This window comes from Bison bison, unplaced genomic scaffold (genome assembly GCF_000754665.1).
Source record: "Bison bison bison isolate TAMUID 2011002044 unplaced genomic scaffold, Bison_UMD1.0 scf7180017864304, whole genome shotgun sequence".
NCBI classification, from domain to species: domain Eukaryota; kingdom Metazoa; phylum Chordata; class Mammalia; order Artiodactyla; family Bovidae; genus Bison; species Bison bison.
This window is the reverse complement of record NW_011494876.1, coordinates 8746784-8764841: the sequence shown is the minus strand read 5'-3', so window position 1 is coordinate 8764841 and position 18058 is coordinate 8746784. Positions and strand designations below refer to the sequence as shown.

Below are 18058 nucleotides of genomic sequence, written 5' to 3'. Positions count from 1 at the left end.
TACAGTCCATGGAATTCTCCAGGCCAGAATACTGGAGTGGGTAGCCTTTCCCTTCCCCAGGGGATCTTCCCAACCCAGGGATCGAACCCAGGTCTCCCACATTGCAGGCGGATTCTTTACCAACTGAGCCACAAGGGAAGTCCTATACCTACCTAACCTGATAATAAATAGAATGAATAGCTTTTGTACAGTGTAAACTGAATAGTGGCAGATTGTTTCATTGAAGGTGCAGAAACATTTTTAATATCAATTTTTCACACCACCAAGGGGAGAAGGGTAAATCAATATAAATATTTCTGCAGGGAAGTAAACTATTGCTGTCTAGCTATGCCCAAGTGCAGAGGCTCTGGGGCATGAATGGAGGTTGGTGGGGAAAATAGTGGGAGTTAATGAGATCGGAGAGGGAACCACAAGCCAGGTCGTATGGGGTTTTATTGGCTGTAATGGTAAGAACTTTGAACTTTATTACAAGACGTTTGGAAGCTGTTAGCAGATTGAGAGCAGAGGAACAGTGAGCAACTAATGTAAATGGTGTTTTCAAGCTAACTGGATGTCAAAGGTACTATGGGTATGCTTTGGACATAATAATAGACATGTTAGAATGTAAAGAACCTGGGTTAATATTGATTAAATTCTTTTAATTTGAAAATTTATGGTTTTAGAGTTAAGAGCTACAAATATGAAGTGTTGAGATATATGTGTGCGAATGTGTACAGAAAAACACACACATTTTTTTGTTTTTCAAGTAAAGCTTGCTAAACAGTACTGAACCTCATTTCATATATTCTTACTTCTGTTCTCTTAATTTTTTTTGTTTAAACCACTAGTCACAGCCCAATAAATCGACTTAGTAACACATTATTGTTGTTCAATCCCTAAGTTGTGTCCGACTCTTTGCAACCCCATGGACTGCAGCACACCAGGCTTCCCTGTCCTTCACTATCTTCCAGAGTTGGCTCAAATTCATGTCCACTGAGTCAGTGATGCTATCCAGCCATCTTATCCATTAGTAACACAATAATGGATCAGAATTTGAAGTTTGAAAACCACTGTAAATCTATAATCCCCTTATATAGCTTGCCAAGGCACATACAACTGAAAATGACCAAACCAGAATTCAGATATTGCCACATTGCCCAAGAATATATCTATTAAAAAAACAAAAAAACAAGTTGGTTTATACAATGTTTAAGAGTATGTTCCAGTGTGGAAAAAATCTTGAGGATCATTGTCCCTTCTTGAGCATGTTGCCTATGCTTATCTCTCTGGTGTGAAATGTTAAGCCTTTAAATTTCAAATGGACTTGTAAAATATCAACACAATTTTCTTTCCTAATGGCCTGTAATTAAATATATAAACTGCTAGCCAAAGTAACAGTTGGTCTCTCTTGAATTATAAACAGAATAAGTCATTTATAGCCAGCCTGGTGGCCTTTAAATTGTCGCCTAGGAATTAATGAAAAGAAATGTCATTTTCATATTTTCTGCAAATCGCTTATTCTTTTGTTGTGTTTCATTTTGGAAGAGGGTTTTATGGGAGGAGTGAAGGATAAATGAAACATGAAGGTCAGTATGAAGTAATGGGGGAAAAAATGTCCCTTTTGATTCTGTTATATAAATCCTTGCTTCTGTCTTCCATAGCTCTGTGACCTTTGGAAAGATACTTGCCTGTGCCCTACTTTTCTCATATATAAATGGAAATAATATCTATATCATAGCTTTAACGTTAAGGTTAAATGAGGGCCTGGTGGTACAACATGTATTTTAATAAATATTAGTTTTCTTCTTTCCTTTCTTCTTTAGGAAGGAATTCAGTGAAAATGTGTTGCTAGAATAAGCAGGGCTGGAGAGTGTAGAAAAATGCAAAAAGAAAGGTACATCTTTTTTTATTGGTTGTTCTCTTCCTAGTAAGTCTGTTGTGTGTGATCCCAATTGTTAATAATTTCTTTGGGGATAGATAGGTGATAAATAGGTAGGCTTCCTGTGCCTCCTGCTGTCCCTTCCCTTTGTAGAGACGGGGGATCACCCAAGTGATGAAAGGCAAGTTTAGTGGAGCTAGAAAGTGACACCTTCACAGTTGATTCCAGTATTTTAGTTTCTCGTGTCTTCAATCTGTTTATCACAAAGAATTTACTGAAGACATGTCGGTCCTGATACCAAGTATGTTAGTTCACTAATAGCTGTTCATACAGGTGTTACCTACTACCAATTGTCCTTGCCTGTGGAGTAAATAACACTTCCTTTGATTTAACCCAGAAATTATAGCAGCAGAGTTACAAAGTCAAAGTGAGATAGGAAGATAAAATTAGAGTTTTGTATAATAATCTTTAAAAAGATGTTTTATTGAGATATAATTTATATGCCATAAATTCAGTCTTTTAAAATGAACAATTCAGAGAGTTGTACAACCATCACCACTATCTAACTTTAGAACCTTTTAATCACCCCAAAATGAAACGTTACACCCATTAGCAGTTATTCACCCCACCCCACCCCTCCCCTCCTCTGCCCTGACACCTCAACCCCTTGCAACCACTAATGTGCTTTTTCTCTCTGTGGATTTGCTTATTCTGGATATTTCATATAAATTGAATTACATATGTCTTTTGTGACTGATTTCTTTTACTTAGCTTAATGTTTAAAAGTTCATTCATGTTATAACATAAATCAGTACTTCATTACTTTTTATTGCCAAATAATTAATTCATATGGATGTACTACATTTTATTTTCCTATTCATCAGTTGATGGACATTTGGGTTCCATTTTTTTGGCTCTAATGAATAATACTGCTGTGAACATTTGTGCACAAGTTTTTGTGAGGACATGTGTTTTCAGTTCTCTTCAGTATATACCTCAGAGTGGAATTGAAGGGTCATATGCTAGCTTTACATTCTAACATTTTGAGGACCTTATAAACTGTTTTCTGAAGTGATATACCATTTTGTCCCAGTGGATTTTAAATCTCCCACTTTTAAAGTTCTGGTTTTATATATAATGGAATAAATAGCTGAAATAAGCAATTTGAATTGATAGGGGGGGAAAATTCACCTGTAGTAGTTTGCAAAGTTGGAAGTACTTTTTTTTAAAGTAGGTTTGAAATTATTACTATTAATCTTTGGCTCTTTTTTTAAATTTTATTTTTGCAGTTTTATCTTCAAGACACTAAAAGTAGTAATGGTACCTTTATAAATAGCCAGAGATTGAGTCGAGGCTCTGAAGAAAGTCCACCATGTGAAATTCTTTCCGGTGACATTATCCAGTTTGGGGTAGATGTGACGGAGAACACACGGAAAGGTACGGGTATGGATCGATTTTTCCTATTATTTGTCTTGTTAAATTTTTTATTCTATTGTTTAATGTTAACAAAACATTTCATGCTTGTAAAAGCAATTTAACTGTGACATTTCATGCAGTGAAATGTTGAATGTCTCACTTTTCCTATTGCTTTTCTAAAATCTTAAATTCTGAAATATTAAATAGTTTATAATCTCTATTACAGTACCAAAACATAGGACACTGCTGTGTCAGTTAAGAAGCAGTTGGCTGAAGTGACACTATATTCAACCAACAAGAGCTTAAACCATAAGGATGAGTGTGAAAACGTTAGTCACTCAGTCATGTCCGACTCTGTGACCCTGTGGACTGTACGCTGCCAGGCTCCTCTGTCCATGGAGTTATCCAGGCAAGAATACTGGAGCCAGTAGCCATTCCCTTCTCCAGGGGATCTTTCTGACCCAGGGATTGAACCTGGGTCTCCTGCATTCTGGGCAGATTCCTTACCTTCAATTCCTTACCTTCTGAGACACCAGGGAAGCCCCAAACCATAAAGATATCTATTATTAACTGATTAACAATAAGCCTGGAAATAGGTTGGTTCAGACTTCGTTCAGTTGGCTCTGTAGTGTTATCAAAGAATCCAGGATCTTGCTGTCCTCCCAGTCTGTTATCCTTTATGTGTTAGTTTCTTAAGCTTTTAATTGTCACCTCATGGTTTAAGGGTGATGGCTTCAGCCCCAGGCATGATTTTCCCCACACCAGTGTTCTAGGCAAAAAAGATGAGATGGGGACAAAGTACCTTCTAGTGTGACTTTCTTTTTATGTTTGAAAGAACAATCTTTCATAGACTCCTTCCAGCAGATTCCTTTTGCTCACTGGCTACGTGGGTGGGTCATGTATATAGCTTTAGCTCTAGTTACAGAGAAGCTTGGCAAGGAAGTTACCTGACCAAGGAGAGCAGGAAATCCATGACTAGCATAGATCAATTATGATTTATCCCTTTGGTTGTGCGTTCATTGTTGCCCCAAACAAAATCAGAATTCTGTAGGCAGCTACTACAAGTGTAAAATTTCATGTCTCAGTTTCTGAAATTAGAAGTTCTGTGGCTAAATAAATTTAGATTATTTTTACAATTCTGAGGCTTTTTGGCCTTACCTAGTTCACTGTATAGTTTATGACTGAAATGATAATGACTGAATCATAAAACTAAAAAAATAGGAACCAAAAGTATGCAGTCCTATTTGTCATAGTTTAGTATGCACAGTGGAATGATTGGCAAGTTTTTCCTTTTGCTTCTCTGAGCATCCTCTGATCTGAATACCCTAAGTTGTTAGCCTCTAACATTTTGCACAGTAGACGAGGGAATCCAGGTAGATGGTGATGATGGTGTGTGAATATATGTGTCTTGGTTGCTCTGTCATGCCCAACTCTTTGCGACCCCATGGACTGTAGCCCACCAGGCTCATCTGTCCATGGGGATTCTCCAGGCAAGAATACTGGAGTGGATTGTCATTCCCTTCTCCAGGGGATCTTCCCAACCTAGGGCTCAAACCCAGGCCTCCGCATTGCAGGCGGATTCTTTACCGTCTGAGCCACCAGGGAAGCCCTGTATGTATGTATGCGTATACATTTACGTACTGCAACTGCAGTATTATTTTTGTTGGGTTTTGTTGGCCTTCTCAGGGTGTTAGGTTTTGATACATGGATGTGTGCAGGGCCAGCGTCTTAGGAATTTTCATTTACATTTGTAAAATAGAAAAGAAAATTTGTATTTTGATGCAAAATATTGAGTACTTCTTACTAAGAGAACTCTACTTCTGTATAACCATACTGAGAACAGCTGCAGTGGACACTTTGATATCTCCTGTTGCTGTATCACATCTCCTCTGCTACCGAGTCATTCAGCAAACATTTACTGAACCCCAGCTGTGAATAACCCAGAGAAGGCAGAATTTAATTACATTGTCTTTCTCTCCAAGGAATATCTATTTTCTTGTCTTGCATTTCTCAAAGAGAATCAAGAGGTGTTAATTGGCACAAGAATGAGGTAATCAAATACATTTAGGAAATGCTTAGTTAACCAAAGGTAGGCAAGACATCTCAGAGCTTTTAACGTGCTAACATATGTGCAGGTCTCTAAGCGGGTAATTGATTGAATGTAGATAACTCCAGACTCATTTCCACTTTTCTTCCCCATCTTGCTGTGTAGGACACTTTAGAAAATACTGTAGAAAGCTAAGAGGAAAACTGAGACTAAGTGTTAGTACAGTATTATTTCAGCAACATCAATTCTTACAGGCTTCTTTGAAAATTTACATATCTTTTATTCCAACTTTAAGGAAATTAAGACAAATTTCTTCATCATTTAAAATGTTATTTCTTTTGGCACTTAATTGGCTTGAAAAAGTTGACTTACATTATGCATGGCCTCTTGGGATTCAGCTATGTCATGAGTTGTGTATTACTATTTAAGCATATGCTTTAAAATTAAAAAAAAAAAAAAAAGATGTTGCTCTATGCTAAACATTATACCAGTTGGAAAATCCTGTTGAAATTGTGCAACACTGTCGGATATCTGGTGGATCAAAGAAATCAAAAAAGGAACTTCAAACTATGTGGAAAGGAAAGGAGACTTTCCTACAAAAATATGTTAAATCCTTTACTCAGATAAAAACTTACAATCTAAAATTTTCCATTATTAAAAAAGAAAGACAATGAAGGAACTTGGCACTTAGAAGAAATTAGAAAAAGAACAAAAAAAAGAAGTTTGGAAGTAGAAAAATGAAAAGCAGAAATTAATGAAATGAACAAAAAAAATTTAGAAGGGGTGGCTAAGTGGCTAAGTCACATCAGTCGTGTCCGACTCTGTAACCCCATAGACGGCAGCCCACCAGGCTCCCCCGTCCCTGGGATTCTCCAGGCAAGAACACTGGAGTGGGTTGCCATTTCCTTCTCTGATGCATGAAAGTGAAAAGTGAAAGGGAAGTCGCTCGTGTCCGACTCTTTGCGACCCCAGGGACTGCAGCCCACCAGGCTCCTCCGACCATGGGATTTTCCATCGCCTTCTCCGTAGAAGGGGTAAACAAACCCAAATGCTGGTCCTTTAAAACAAAACAATAAAATAGGTAGTTCATAAGCCTTGACTCCTTGTATATAAAAAATACAAGGAATGAGAAAGGAGATATAAACAGATATGGGATATACCAAAAGAATTCTTAGAGACTGTTACATGCCAAACTGTGGCAAAAAAAAAATAGAGTAAATTAATGTTTTCCTGGCAAAATTACCCCAAGATGTAGAGAACCTTCAAGTTAATTTTTTTAAGAGACTAAAAAAGTTATTAAAAATTGACTAGAAACGTGCATTCAGAGTTGAATTTTGCCTTATTAAAAAAAAGATAAATCCAGTGTTGTGTAAATAATCCAATATAGGTAAAGGTGAGAAACTCTGAAAATCTTTTAAAGAAGCCAGCAGCCTTTCATTAATGCCAAATTCTGATACAGATAAAGTACAAAGAAAAAAAACTGTAATTTCATTTGGAACAATAGATAAAAAAATTCTGGTTAGGGTAGTAGTAAATTCAGAAGTGAAGCTAGAATAAACAAAAGTAGGATTTACTCTAAGAATGCAAAAATAATTCAATTTTGGGGAAATATGTCAACATCATGCACAAAATAAAGCTGAGAAATAGGTACTGTAGAACCAGTGGATGTTGAAAAGGCAGTTGATCAAGTTCAGGAGTTGTTCCTAGTAAAAACTGTAAATAAATAGGATGAAAAAAAATTATAATTAAAACAGAAGAAAAATAGCAAAAATGCTACACATCTATAAAAATACATGAACTGTTTGTGTATATCAATAAAGATAAACCTTAAACATTATTTCAAGAAAATTGCAAAAGAATATATGTGGTATAATACCCTTTACACGAAGCATGAATTCATGTACAACAATGCTCTATTGTGCTTTCTTTTATTATATCAATTAATTCTTTAAGATCTTTTAAAATTGAAGTATAATTAATTTACCATCTTGTGTTGTTTCAGGTATATAGCAAAATGATTCAGTTTTCTGTGTGTGTATGTATGTGCATTGTTTTTCAGATTCTTTTCCATTATAGGTTATTAAAAGATATTAAATATAGTTCTCTGTGCTATGCAATAGGCCCTTGTTGTTTATTTTCTATATAGTACTGTGTATATATTAATCCCAAGCTCCTAATTCATCCCCCAACTTCCCCTTGCTATCCCATTTGGTAACCATAAGTTTGTTTTCTATGTCTATGAGTCTGTTTTTGCTTTGTAAATGAGTTCATTTACATTATTTTTTAAGATTCCATATATAAGTGGTATATGATATTTGTCTTTCTCTTATCTGACTTACTTCACTTAGTATGATAATCTGTGGGTCCGTTGATGTTGCTGCAAGTGACATTATTTCATTCTTTTTTATGACTGAGTAGTCTTTCATTTCGGAGAAGGCACTGGCACCCCACTCCAATACTCTTGCCTGGAAAATCCCATGGACAGAGGAGCCTGGTAGGCTGCAGTCCATGGGGTCGCTAAGAGTCGGACAGACTGAGCGACTTCCCTTTCACTTTTCACTTTCGTGCATTGGTGAAGGAAATGGCAACCCACTCCAGTGTTCTTGCCTGGAGAATCCCAGGAACAGGGGAGCCTGGTGGGCTGCCGTCTCTGGGGTTGCATAGAGTTGGACATGACTGAAGTGACGCAGCAGCAGCAGCAGTCTTTCATTATGTATATATACCACATCTTACGGTTTTCTCCAGATATATGCTCAGGAGTGGGATTGCAGGATCATATGATAACTCCATTTTTAGTTTTTAAAGAAATCTCCATGTTGTTTAGCCTAGTGGCTGCACCAGTTTACATTCCCACCAACAATGTAGGAGGGTTTCCTTTTCTCACACCCTCTTTAGCAATTATTATTTGTGGACTTTTAATGATGTCCATTCTGACCCATGGGAGTTGATATCTCATTGTTACTTTGATTTGCACTCCTTTAATAACCAGCAGTGTTGAGAATCTCTTCATGTGCCTACTGGCCACCTGTATGTCTTCTTTGGAGAAATGTCTATTTAGGTCTTTGGCCCATTTTTTGATTGGGTAGTTTGTTTTTTTATCATTGAATTATATGAGCTGCTTACATATTTTGGAAACTAACTCCTTGTCTGTAGCAAGATGCAGGATGTAGCAAATATTTTCTCCCAGTCTTTTCATTTTGTTTATGGTTTCCTTTGCTGTGCAAAAGCTTGTAAATTTAATTTAATTAGGCACCATTTGTTTATTTTTGTTTTTATTTCCATTTCTCTACGAGACTCTAATGTTCGCGCTCTAATGCTTTTGAACACATTTATAATAAGGATATAAAATTGGAAAATTGAAATGATAAAAAGTAATGTGTGTGGATCTATGAAAAGGATTTTCTTCATCAGTCTGCATAGTATAAAAAACAGTGGAAGGATAATTTTTAAATTGCCCTTCATGCAGGTATTAAAAAGAATACATTAGGATTGTATGAATTGCAGGGATTTCTGTGAGATGTATTATTAAGTGAGGAAAGGATTACTTTTCATAATTTCGTTATTTTTAAAAAGTCTCATCAGTCCCTATACATGTGCCTGTATACATATGTGTTTTATATGCTTATATGAACGTGGGAGGAAAACATAGAAGAATGCATATATATACTAATCATTAGTGTGAATCTTTCTGGAGTATGATTGGAGAGAGGGAGTAAAGGAGCCAAGAACCAGTTAAAAAGGGCAAGGCTGGCAAAACTGCAGTAGACCCCTACAGAACGTGACATATTGTGCATTTGTATAAAACAATATATGTGTAAAAGGAAATTTTTAAAAGGTATGTGCCATATATATATATGTTTTTATATTTGTGTGTGTACATAAATCAGTATTTTTGTTAAAAATGCTATGAGTGTGGTGTGACTAAATGTATTAGTTCATGTTAGTGTCTCTTCTATTCCAGTCTCTCCAAAATAAGCTGATTTTGATGTTTCACTTTCTGCATAGTGTGGCTTCAGGGAGAAGATCCATTGGTCAGCACTTTAGTAATACTCTGCCCTATAGATATAAGATGTTATTGCCAACAAATAGGATGACTTTGTAATAGATTGAAGGGGTGGGCAGGGAGAGAGGGAGAGAAGGGAGAAAGAGAAAAAGCTAACCTATCAGATCCTCCTGGAATGGGAGCCTTAACAACTTGCCTGCTGGCCACTTCTCTGTTCATAAGGCCACACACTGCCCAGATGGCATGAGTTCTCGGTCGTACATTATAGTAACCCTCTGTTGCAGATCTTGGGACCGTTTAGTCCTATAAAATTCACATATATTACTAACTCCAGTTAGCCCTTCAGTCCAGGTGCCATTTGACCCACTTCTGTTCCTGTGTTAAGGCCCTGTGAGCAAAGGGTCTGTTACGAGTAAAGTCAGTGGTATCTTCCTTTGTTTTCTGCTGCAGTTGCGCTGAATTACTTTTACTCCCCACAGTATATCTTGTCTTTTCTGGCCTTCAAACCTTGCACATGACTTTTTCCTTCCCCCATAAACCTCTGTAGGCTGGACAAGGTGCCCTTCCATGTCCCTGTTGCACAGTGTGCTCATCCCCTCCAAATGTTTGCTTCCTTCACTGACCTGTAAGCTGTACAAGAACAAGCAGTATGGCTGTCTTTATTGCAGAATCTTGCCTGCTTAAACTGGCACATATTGGTTGAGTAAATTTTTAAAATGTGTCATAAATCTTTATCTGCCATTTTACAAGAGTTCCCTCTACCACCTTATCTCAGCTGAGATTTTATTAGCCTTCCTCCTAATCTGGAGGCTTATATGACAATGGGGTATTGGCAACCTTCTTGTTACTCGCTGCCCTTTTTATTCTGTTATGACTCAGTTACTTCTTAACCTGTCTAAGCTTTAATTTCCTCATCTTATAAAGTGGGATTCGTGATACTGTTAACCATCTGAAGGCTTGTGGTATGATACTCAGTGTTCACATTGTGGCACAGCAGTCACTGTGAATGAACACTGAAAGAGTGAACATGAAGTGCTTAACTCAGAATCAGGTGCTTTAATTATCACTGAAACCCTTGCCAATTATTTGTACCATCCTTTTTTTTTTTTTTTTTTGGCCATCTAGTTTGCTTCTCTTTCTCAGTAGCTTCTACTCAGGCTTCTTTACCCATCTGTCCTTTGCAACCCACCAGTGGCATTTCAGAGGCATACTCACCAGCTTCTAGACTACTCCTTGATTTGGGGCTGTGCTGTCTTGCTTGTTTCTAGCTCTTGGAAACTTTCACCGTTAAGCTTTACACACTTCCACTTTACAGCTTCTAGGGAAAACACAAAGGTGAGTCAACAAAGAATGTGCCAGATTGACTGAATCTTTCTGATGTCATGGCAGTCTTCTTTTGTTCATTTAAAAAATGTCTTCTCAACCCAGTGTATGCACCAGAATTACCTGCAGAGCTTGGTAAAGCTATAGACATGTGGATCCCACCCTTCAGCCCTAAGAAGGAGACTTGTTAGGTGTGGGGCCTCAACATACCTATTCTAAAAAGCTTTGGGTTGTTCTTTTGGGCAGCTAGGTTTAAGAACTCTGCTCCATTAAGTTTCTGGCAACTATTTTATCTGCTTTCCTTTATCCTCAAGTCCTGAGACTCCCTACTCATGTATGTCTGCTGTGAAGCTGTATGTACTGGTTCTGTCCATGTATTTCCAGCTTCTTGCTTGGTTGTTTCCTCTTAAATGTCCTTCTTTCACCTTATAATTGCTCCGTACAAAGCTTAATTTCTGCCTTCAAACCAGAGCATTATAATAACTTCCCAGTTTCACTTTTTGCTCATTCATTTTGTAAACAGAATATTGGTATCTATTCTGAATCCCATCTCTTCTTTACCTTCAGCACTTGTCATCTAGACATTTGACTGCTTTCCCTGCTTCTACTTGTTTTTCTAGATGCCAACCTAGAGTGTTACAGTAGCTGTCCACTTCTGGCCACCATATTCTCCCAACCCACTGCCTCCAGAATATTCTTCTGTTACAGCTTTATTGGTGTCATTATCCTGCTTTTAGAAGTCTTAAGTGGCTGTGTCATGCTGTAGAAGAAAATCTGAAATGCTTAACTGTACACTTGAGGCCCTCAAAAATGTGGACTCAATTCAGCCTTTTGATTTTTTCCATTACTTCCCTTAATATATGTTAAACAATGTTACTTAGAGGTAAGAGGAAGAAAAAATTTGTTTGAATCCTAGCGCTGCCATTTGCCATAGATGAGGTCTCAAGCAGGTTACCTTAGCTTCTTTGATTTAAGTTGCTTCAGCTGTAAAATGGAACATAAAAATAACTATTTATCTGGTTTATCATAAATAGTTAGCATATATAGTGTGCTTAGCATGGGACTGGACCCTAAAGATTCTTGAAATATATTTCTTCTCCAGGTGCCCGTCTTAGTTGTTCAATTCTCACATCCTTCTTGTTTTCTTTGTCTTTGCTCATGCCATTCTGCCTTTCCTTTTGTTTCCAGCTTTTGAAATTCTATTTTTTCTTTACCCTCTTCATAAATCCTTCTTCTGCCCTTGTCCATTTCAGATTCCATCAGTGCCTTGTAGCATTTATGAATTTTTTCCCCTTTGTTGTTAGATACTTCTAGTTTTCTCTACAAACTATTATAAATTGAAATCTGCTCAAGGGCAAGGAAAGTTGGTCATAGTCCTCTTGGTTTTTCCCATCATTCCCAGTGTACTCATTTGTAGCCAGCAGGTTTTCATTGAGTATTGAGTGAACAGATAAAGCCAAAGAACAAACCAAGTCAAAAAATAAACAAGCAATATCACTCCCAAGTATGCTATAGAAATAAAGTAGCAAATTAATCCACATGCCTATAAGAAGGATTCCTCCCAGCAAATAAATAGGTTGAACAGGATTCCTGGGAGAGATAGCTGACTCTCAGTCCAGGGCAGTGTGGGAAATTAACACGATGGTGCCAGTCAGGCTGTCTCACCCCATGCTCTCACTCCCTCTCACCCCGTGTTCTGTAAACAGTGACTGCATGGCTGTGTAACAGCTGAGATCACTTATAGCAGTGCACATGTGCATCGTGAGGTACCCACTTGGTCACGGGCTACTTTGTGTGGTATGCCTGTGTTAGCTTCACCATGAAAACGCTGGCTCCCCCTGCACTGGGGCTTCATTGGAGTGATATCACAGTTATGTTATATGAGGTTACGTTATGGCTACATTATGGCTACATTATGATTATGTTATGGCTGCTGCTATGGCTACTGCATCAGCCAGGAGAAAGGCTGTGTTAAGGCCACGATGCCAGCCGGGAGAGAAGAAATGTGTCTGCAGTTCCTATGGCTCCTCGTGCCTTCTTCCAGCCTCTTCTAGAGCTAAGAGGCTGAACCCTGGGTTCAGCGAACAGTGTGAACAACAAGGCAGTTGGCATCAAGAACAGGATCAGCAGTACAGGCAGGAAATGTATAAATTGGATTTATAAGATTTTTGTCACATCAGAAAGCAGTGGAACTATCTAAGTTTGCTAAGGTTGTGTTAGAAAAACTCAAGAATTAACATGGAATTCTGACTGATCAAAGATTAGTCAATTTGAGCATCAAACAATAAATAAAGCAGTAAATTGAAATAGATCCAATATATTTAAATCCATAAACTTACAATATTAAAAAAGAAAAAGATTTGGTCACCTCTGGAACTTATTTCTCATTCTGAAAACAGGTAGATAAAGAGAAAGAAGAAAGCATTTGTGCTATCTTTACTATAGGCATTATACCTGAGATAAATAAATAGTAAAAGAGAATTTTCTTCTTTTTTTTTTTTAATCACTGAACTCAAGCTGATAGATGAAGAGAGGGTGATAGAATATCAATTCAAAAAAAAAGTTTATTTTAAGACAGTCTCTTCTGCAAAGGTTGTTGGAAAGCTGGACAGCCACATGTAAATCAATGAAGTTAGAACACATCCTCCACCATACATAAAAATAAACTCCAAATGACGAAGGCTTAAATACAAGATGTCACCATAAAACTCCTAGAAAAGAAAATGGACAAAACATTCTCTGACATAAATTGTACCAGTGTTTTTTTAGGTCAGTCTCCCAAGGCAATAGCAAAAGCAAAAATAAAAGCAAAATAAACAGGTGAAATCTTATCAAACTTACAAGTTTTTGCACAGCAAAGAAAACCATAAACAAAAGGAAGGGCAGCCTATTACTGGGAGAAAATATTTACAAGTGATTCTACCGACAAGGGCTTAATTTCCAAGATATACAAACAGTTCATACAACTCAATTATAAAAAAGCAAACAACCCTTACAGTGGTCAGAATGGTCATCATTATAAAGTTTATAAATAACAAATGCTAGAGAGGGTATGGAGAAAAGGGAACTTTGCTACCCTGTTGACGGGAATATAAATCTGTGCAGCTAGTATGGAAAACAGTATGACAGTTCCTTAAAAAAATCCGTTGTCATATGGATGTAGCAATCCCACTCCAATTTATATCTGGATAAAAGTTATAATTTGAAAATATATATGCATACCAGTGTTCATAGCAACACTATTTACAATAGCCAAGGCTTGGAAGCTGTCTTAAATGACCATTTGCAGATGAATAAAGATGTGGTATATATACACAGTGGAATACTACTCAGTCATGAAAAGGAATTAAATCCTGCCATTTTCAGTAACATGGATGGACTAGAGATTATCATATGAGGCGAAGTTAGAGAAAGACAAATATCACATGGTATCACTTGTATGTGAAATCTAAACTATGACACACCACTACAATATTGTAAAGTAATAAAGCCTCCAATTAAATAAATTTATATTAAAAAAATAAAATATGACACAAATGAATTTATGAAACAGAAACAGACTCACAGAAAAACTTTGTTTACCAAAAGGGAAAAGGGATGTTGCAGGGATAAATTAGGAGTTTGGGATTAGCAGATACAAATTACTGTGTATGAAATAGACAACAAGGTCATATTATATTGCATTACTATATTTGATACCCTATAATAAACTATAATGGAAAAGAATATGAAAAAGAATATGTATATAATTGTATAGCTAAATCACTTTGCTATTCACCAGAAATTAAGACAACATTGTAACTCAACTATACTTCAGTTTTTAAAATTAAAAAAAATATATTTTTTAATCTGATGAGTACTTGTCTAGCTCTATCTCTTTTTTAACCTTAAAAAAAAAACGTCTGGGAATCAGAAGCTTTATGTAGCAAAAAGTACCAGAATGAGCATTTGGTAACTTTCATCTTAGGTTGCAGTCACATGGCAATTAGATGAATAATTTCCCAACCTGGAAATGTTAACACTGCTCATTTGTTTGTTTGTTTGTTTTTTAATGTTTTTTGAGCTTTTACTTCCTATTACTGCTGATCATTTCAAGTGATCCTTCAAACCACTCCAGTGGAGTATAGTATTGACCTTCCTACTCAATGCAGAAAAGGAGATACAACCAGGCTCCAGTATACCCCAGGAGTTTCAGTCTCCCAATCAAGTATTATAAAGAGTCTTTAAACTTATCAAAGTCAACGTTAGTCCTTTAAGTAGTGTATGTGTGAAGAGGTAATAGAAAGAGCTGATTGTATATCATAAAGTAAATATAATAACTCAAAAGCAAAATAATCTGTATAAAAGAGAAAGAACTCATGTAATGGTAGGTTGTATAGTCTTAATTCTAATTTGTAATAAAATATTGTAATTACAGCAGGCAATTGTGGATTTTTCTCTTGCATGCACCCTGTTTTCCTCACCACATCTGCTTTGCAGGTTTTAGCATTTCTGAAAGTTTGCCTTTAGCTTACAATACATGTGTACATTTAGCATGGCAGTCTTCCTGCAGCCACATTACCCTGCCCAAAAAACTCTAAAATTGTGTCTTATCATTAATTTTGTTTTTGATTCATGGCAATATGACAGTAATAATGTTTCTGGATGAATTTTGAGAGGACAGTTTGTTTTAAAGTGCTTCATAGAAGGCTTTACAGCAGCATTTTCCAAAGTAGTTTCTTCATATGGACACAAAATCTACTAAGCTCTGAGAAAGACTGTGGTTTAAAAAGATAAAAACTCTTTCAGTGTCTCTTAACCAAGTATTTTCCAAACTTTTCTGACCCCCAAATCCTTTTTTGTATACCTGCTAGCACTCTATTTTAGGAAATGATGCTATCAGTTCAGTTTAGTCGCTCAGTCGTGTCTGACTCAGCGACCCATGAACTGCAGTACACCAGGCTTCCCTGTCCATCACCAACTCCCAGAGCTTACTCAGACTCATGATCAGTGAGTCGGTGATCCCATCCAACCATCTCATCCTGTCATCCCCTTCTCCTCCTGCTTACAATCATTCCCAGCAACAGGGTCTTTTCAGACGAGTCAGTTCTTTGTATCAGGTGGCCAAAGTATTGGAGTTTCAGCTTCAGCATCAGTCCTTCCAATGAATATTCAGGACTGATTTTCTTTAGGATGGACTGGTTCGATCTCCTTGCCGTCCAAGGGACTCTCAAGAGTCTTCTCCAACACTACAGTTCAAAAGCATCAATTCTTCGGTGCTCAGCTTTCTTTATTGTCCAACTCTCACATCCATACGTGACCAATTAAAAAAACCAAAACTTTGACTAGACGGATCTTGTTGGCAAAGTAATGTCTCTGCTTTTTAGTATGCTGTCTAGGTTGGTCATAGATTTTCTTCCAAGGAGCAAGCGTCTTTTATTTTCATGGCTGCAGTCACCATCCACAGTGATTTTGGAGCCCCCTAAAATAAAGTCTCTCACTGTTTCCCTTGTTTCCCCATCTGTTTGCCATGAAGTGATGGGACCAGATGCTATCTTGATCTTAGTTTTCTGAATGTTGAGTTTTTTTTTTTTTTTGCACAGTCCAGGTCTTTATTTTTACACCCATCAGGCCATGAATTCATAGGGAATGGGCTCCAACAGTTCGGGTTCCTTTCCATTGGTCCTCACAAAGTGTGCTTCTCTGGGTGGAGCAGGCTGGCGCTTCAGCTGAACCCAAGTCCCTTTCTCTTTGGCTTCCTTCTTTTTCTGATCATTTTCCTTCACACGTTTCAAGAAGCTATCTCGGCTCTTAGAGTGCTTAATATGCTCGATACGCACATTAATTCTCTTGGCAAGAATCTTGCCCTTAACTTGTTTGTTTACAATGATGCCAGCAGCATGCTGGGTGACATTGTAGACTCTTCCAGTTTTGCCATGGTAACATTTGTGGGGCATTTCTTTTTGAACAGTACCCATTCCCTTGATATCTACAATATCACCCTTCCTGTAGATTCACGTGTATGTGGCCAAAGGAACAACTCCATGTTTTCTGAAAGGCCTGGAGAACATGTAGCGGGTGCCCCGCCTCTTTCCCTTTGTGTTGGTCATCTTGGCGAATCACTGGAAGATGGCGGTTCCGGCCGAAAAGCTGAATGTTGAGTTTTAAGCCAACTTTTTTACTCTGCTCTTTCACTTTCATCAAGAGGCTCTTTAGTTCTTCTTCACTTTCTGCCATAATAATGGTGTCATCTGCATATCTGAGGTTATGGATATTTCTCCCCACAATCTTGATTCTAGTTTGTGCTTCATCCAGCCTGGCAGTTCTCATGATGTACTCTGCATATAAGTTAAATAAACAAGGGGACACTATACACCCTTGACATACTCCTTTTCCGATTTGGAACCAGTCTGTTGTTCCATGACCAGTTGTAACTGTTGCTTCTTGACCTGCATACAGATTTCTCAAGAGGCAGGTTAAGTGGTCTGGTATTCCCATCTCTTGAAGAATTTTCCACAGTTTGTTGTGATCTACAGAGTCAAAGACTTTGGCATAGTCAATAAAGCAAAAGTAGATGTTTTTCTGGAACTCTCTTGCTTTTTCCATGATCCAGTGGATGTTGGCAATTTGATCTCTGGTTCCTCTGCCTTTTCTAAAACCAGCTTGAACATCTGGAAGTTCACAGTTCACATACTGTTGAAACCTGGCCTGGAGAATTTCGAGCATTACTTTGCTAGTGTGTGAGATGAGCGCAATTGTGCAGCAGTTTGAGCATTCTTTGGCATTGCCTTTCTTTGGGATTGGAATGAAAACTGCTGGCATATTGAGTGAAGCACTTTCACAGCATCATCTTTTAGGATTTGAAATAGCTCAACTGGAATTCCATCACCTCCGCTAGTTTTGTTCATGGTGATGCTTCCTAAGGCTTGCTTGACTTTGCATTCCAGGACGTCTGGCTTTGGGTGAGTAATCAATCACACCATTGTGATTATCTGGGTCATTAAGATCTTTTTTGTATAGTTCTGTGTATTCTTGCCACCTCTTCTTTGCATGAAATGTTCCCTTGGTATCTCTAATTTTCTCGAAGAGATCTCTAAGTCTTTCCCATTCTGTTTCCCATTCCCATCCTCAACTTCTTTGCACTGATCACTGAGGAAGGCTTTCTTATCTCTCCTTGTAATTCTTTGGAACTCTGCATTCAAATGGGTATATCTTTCCTTTTTCCTTGCTTTTCACTTTCTTCTTTTCACAGCTATTTGTAAGGCCTCCCCAGACAGCCGTTTTGCTTTTTTGCATTTCTTTTTCTTGGGGATGGTCTTGATCCCTGTCTCCTGTACAATGTCACGAACCTCTGTCCATAGTTCATCAAGCACTCTGTCTATCGGATCTACACCCTTAAAATCTATTTCTCACTTCCACTGTATAATCGTAA

The 18058-nt window shown here is 37.6% G+C and overlaps 1 protein-coding gene and 1 pseudogene across 18 annotated transcripts in view; one reads left to right on the top strand and one right to left on the bottom strand.

Annotated features, from left to right (window-relative positions):
• The window catches only part of SLMAP (sarcolemma associated protein), a 150417-nt gene that overhangs the window by 62308 nt on the left and 70051 nt on the right, over positions 1 to 18058 (top strand). For 11 of the 17 annotated variants that reach the window (XM_010851628.1, XM_010851622.1, XM_010851626.1 and 8 more), the window contains exon 2: positions 3148 to 3301. In XM_010851628.1, coding sequence (XP_010849930.1) covers positions 3148 to 3301 — 154 coding nt within the window. The remainder of the gene's footprint in view (positions 1 to 3147; positions 3302 to 18058) is intronic. The other 6 variants (XM_010851629.1, XM_010851631.1, XM_010851623.1 and 3 more) reach the window with 1 other exon arrangement.
• Positions 16209 to 16794, bottom strand: LOC104997088 (annotated as a pseudogene). The gene has a single exon (XR_826291.1). The product of XR_826291.1 is annotated as a 60S ribosomal protein L21-like (transcript).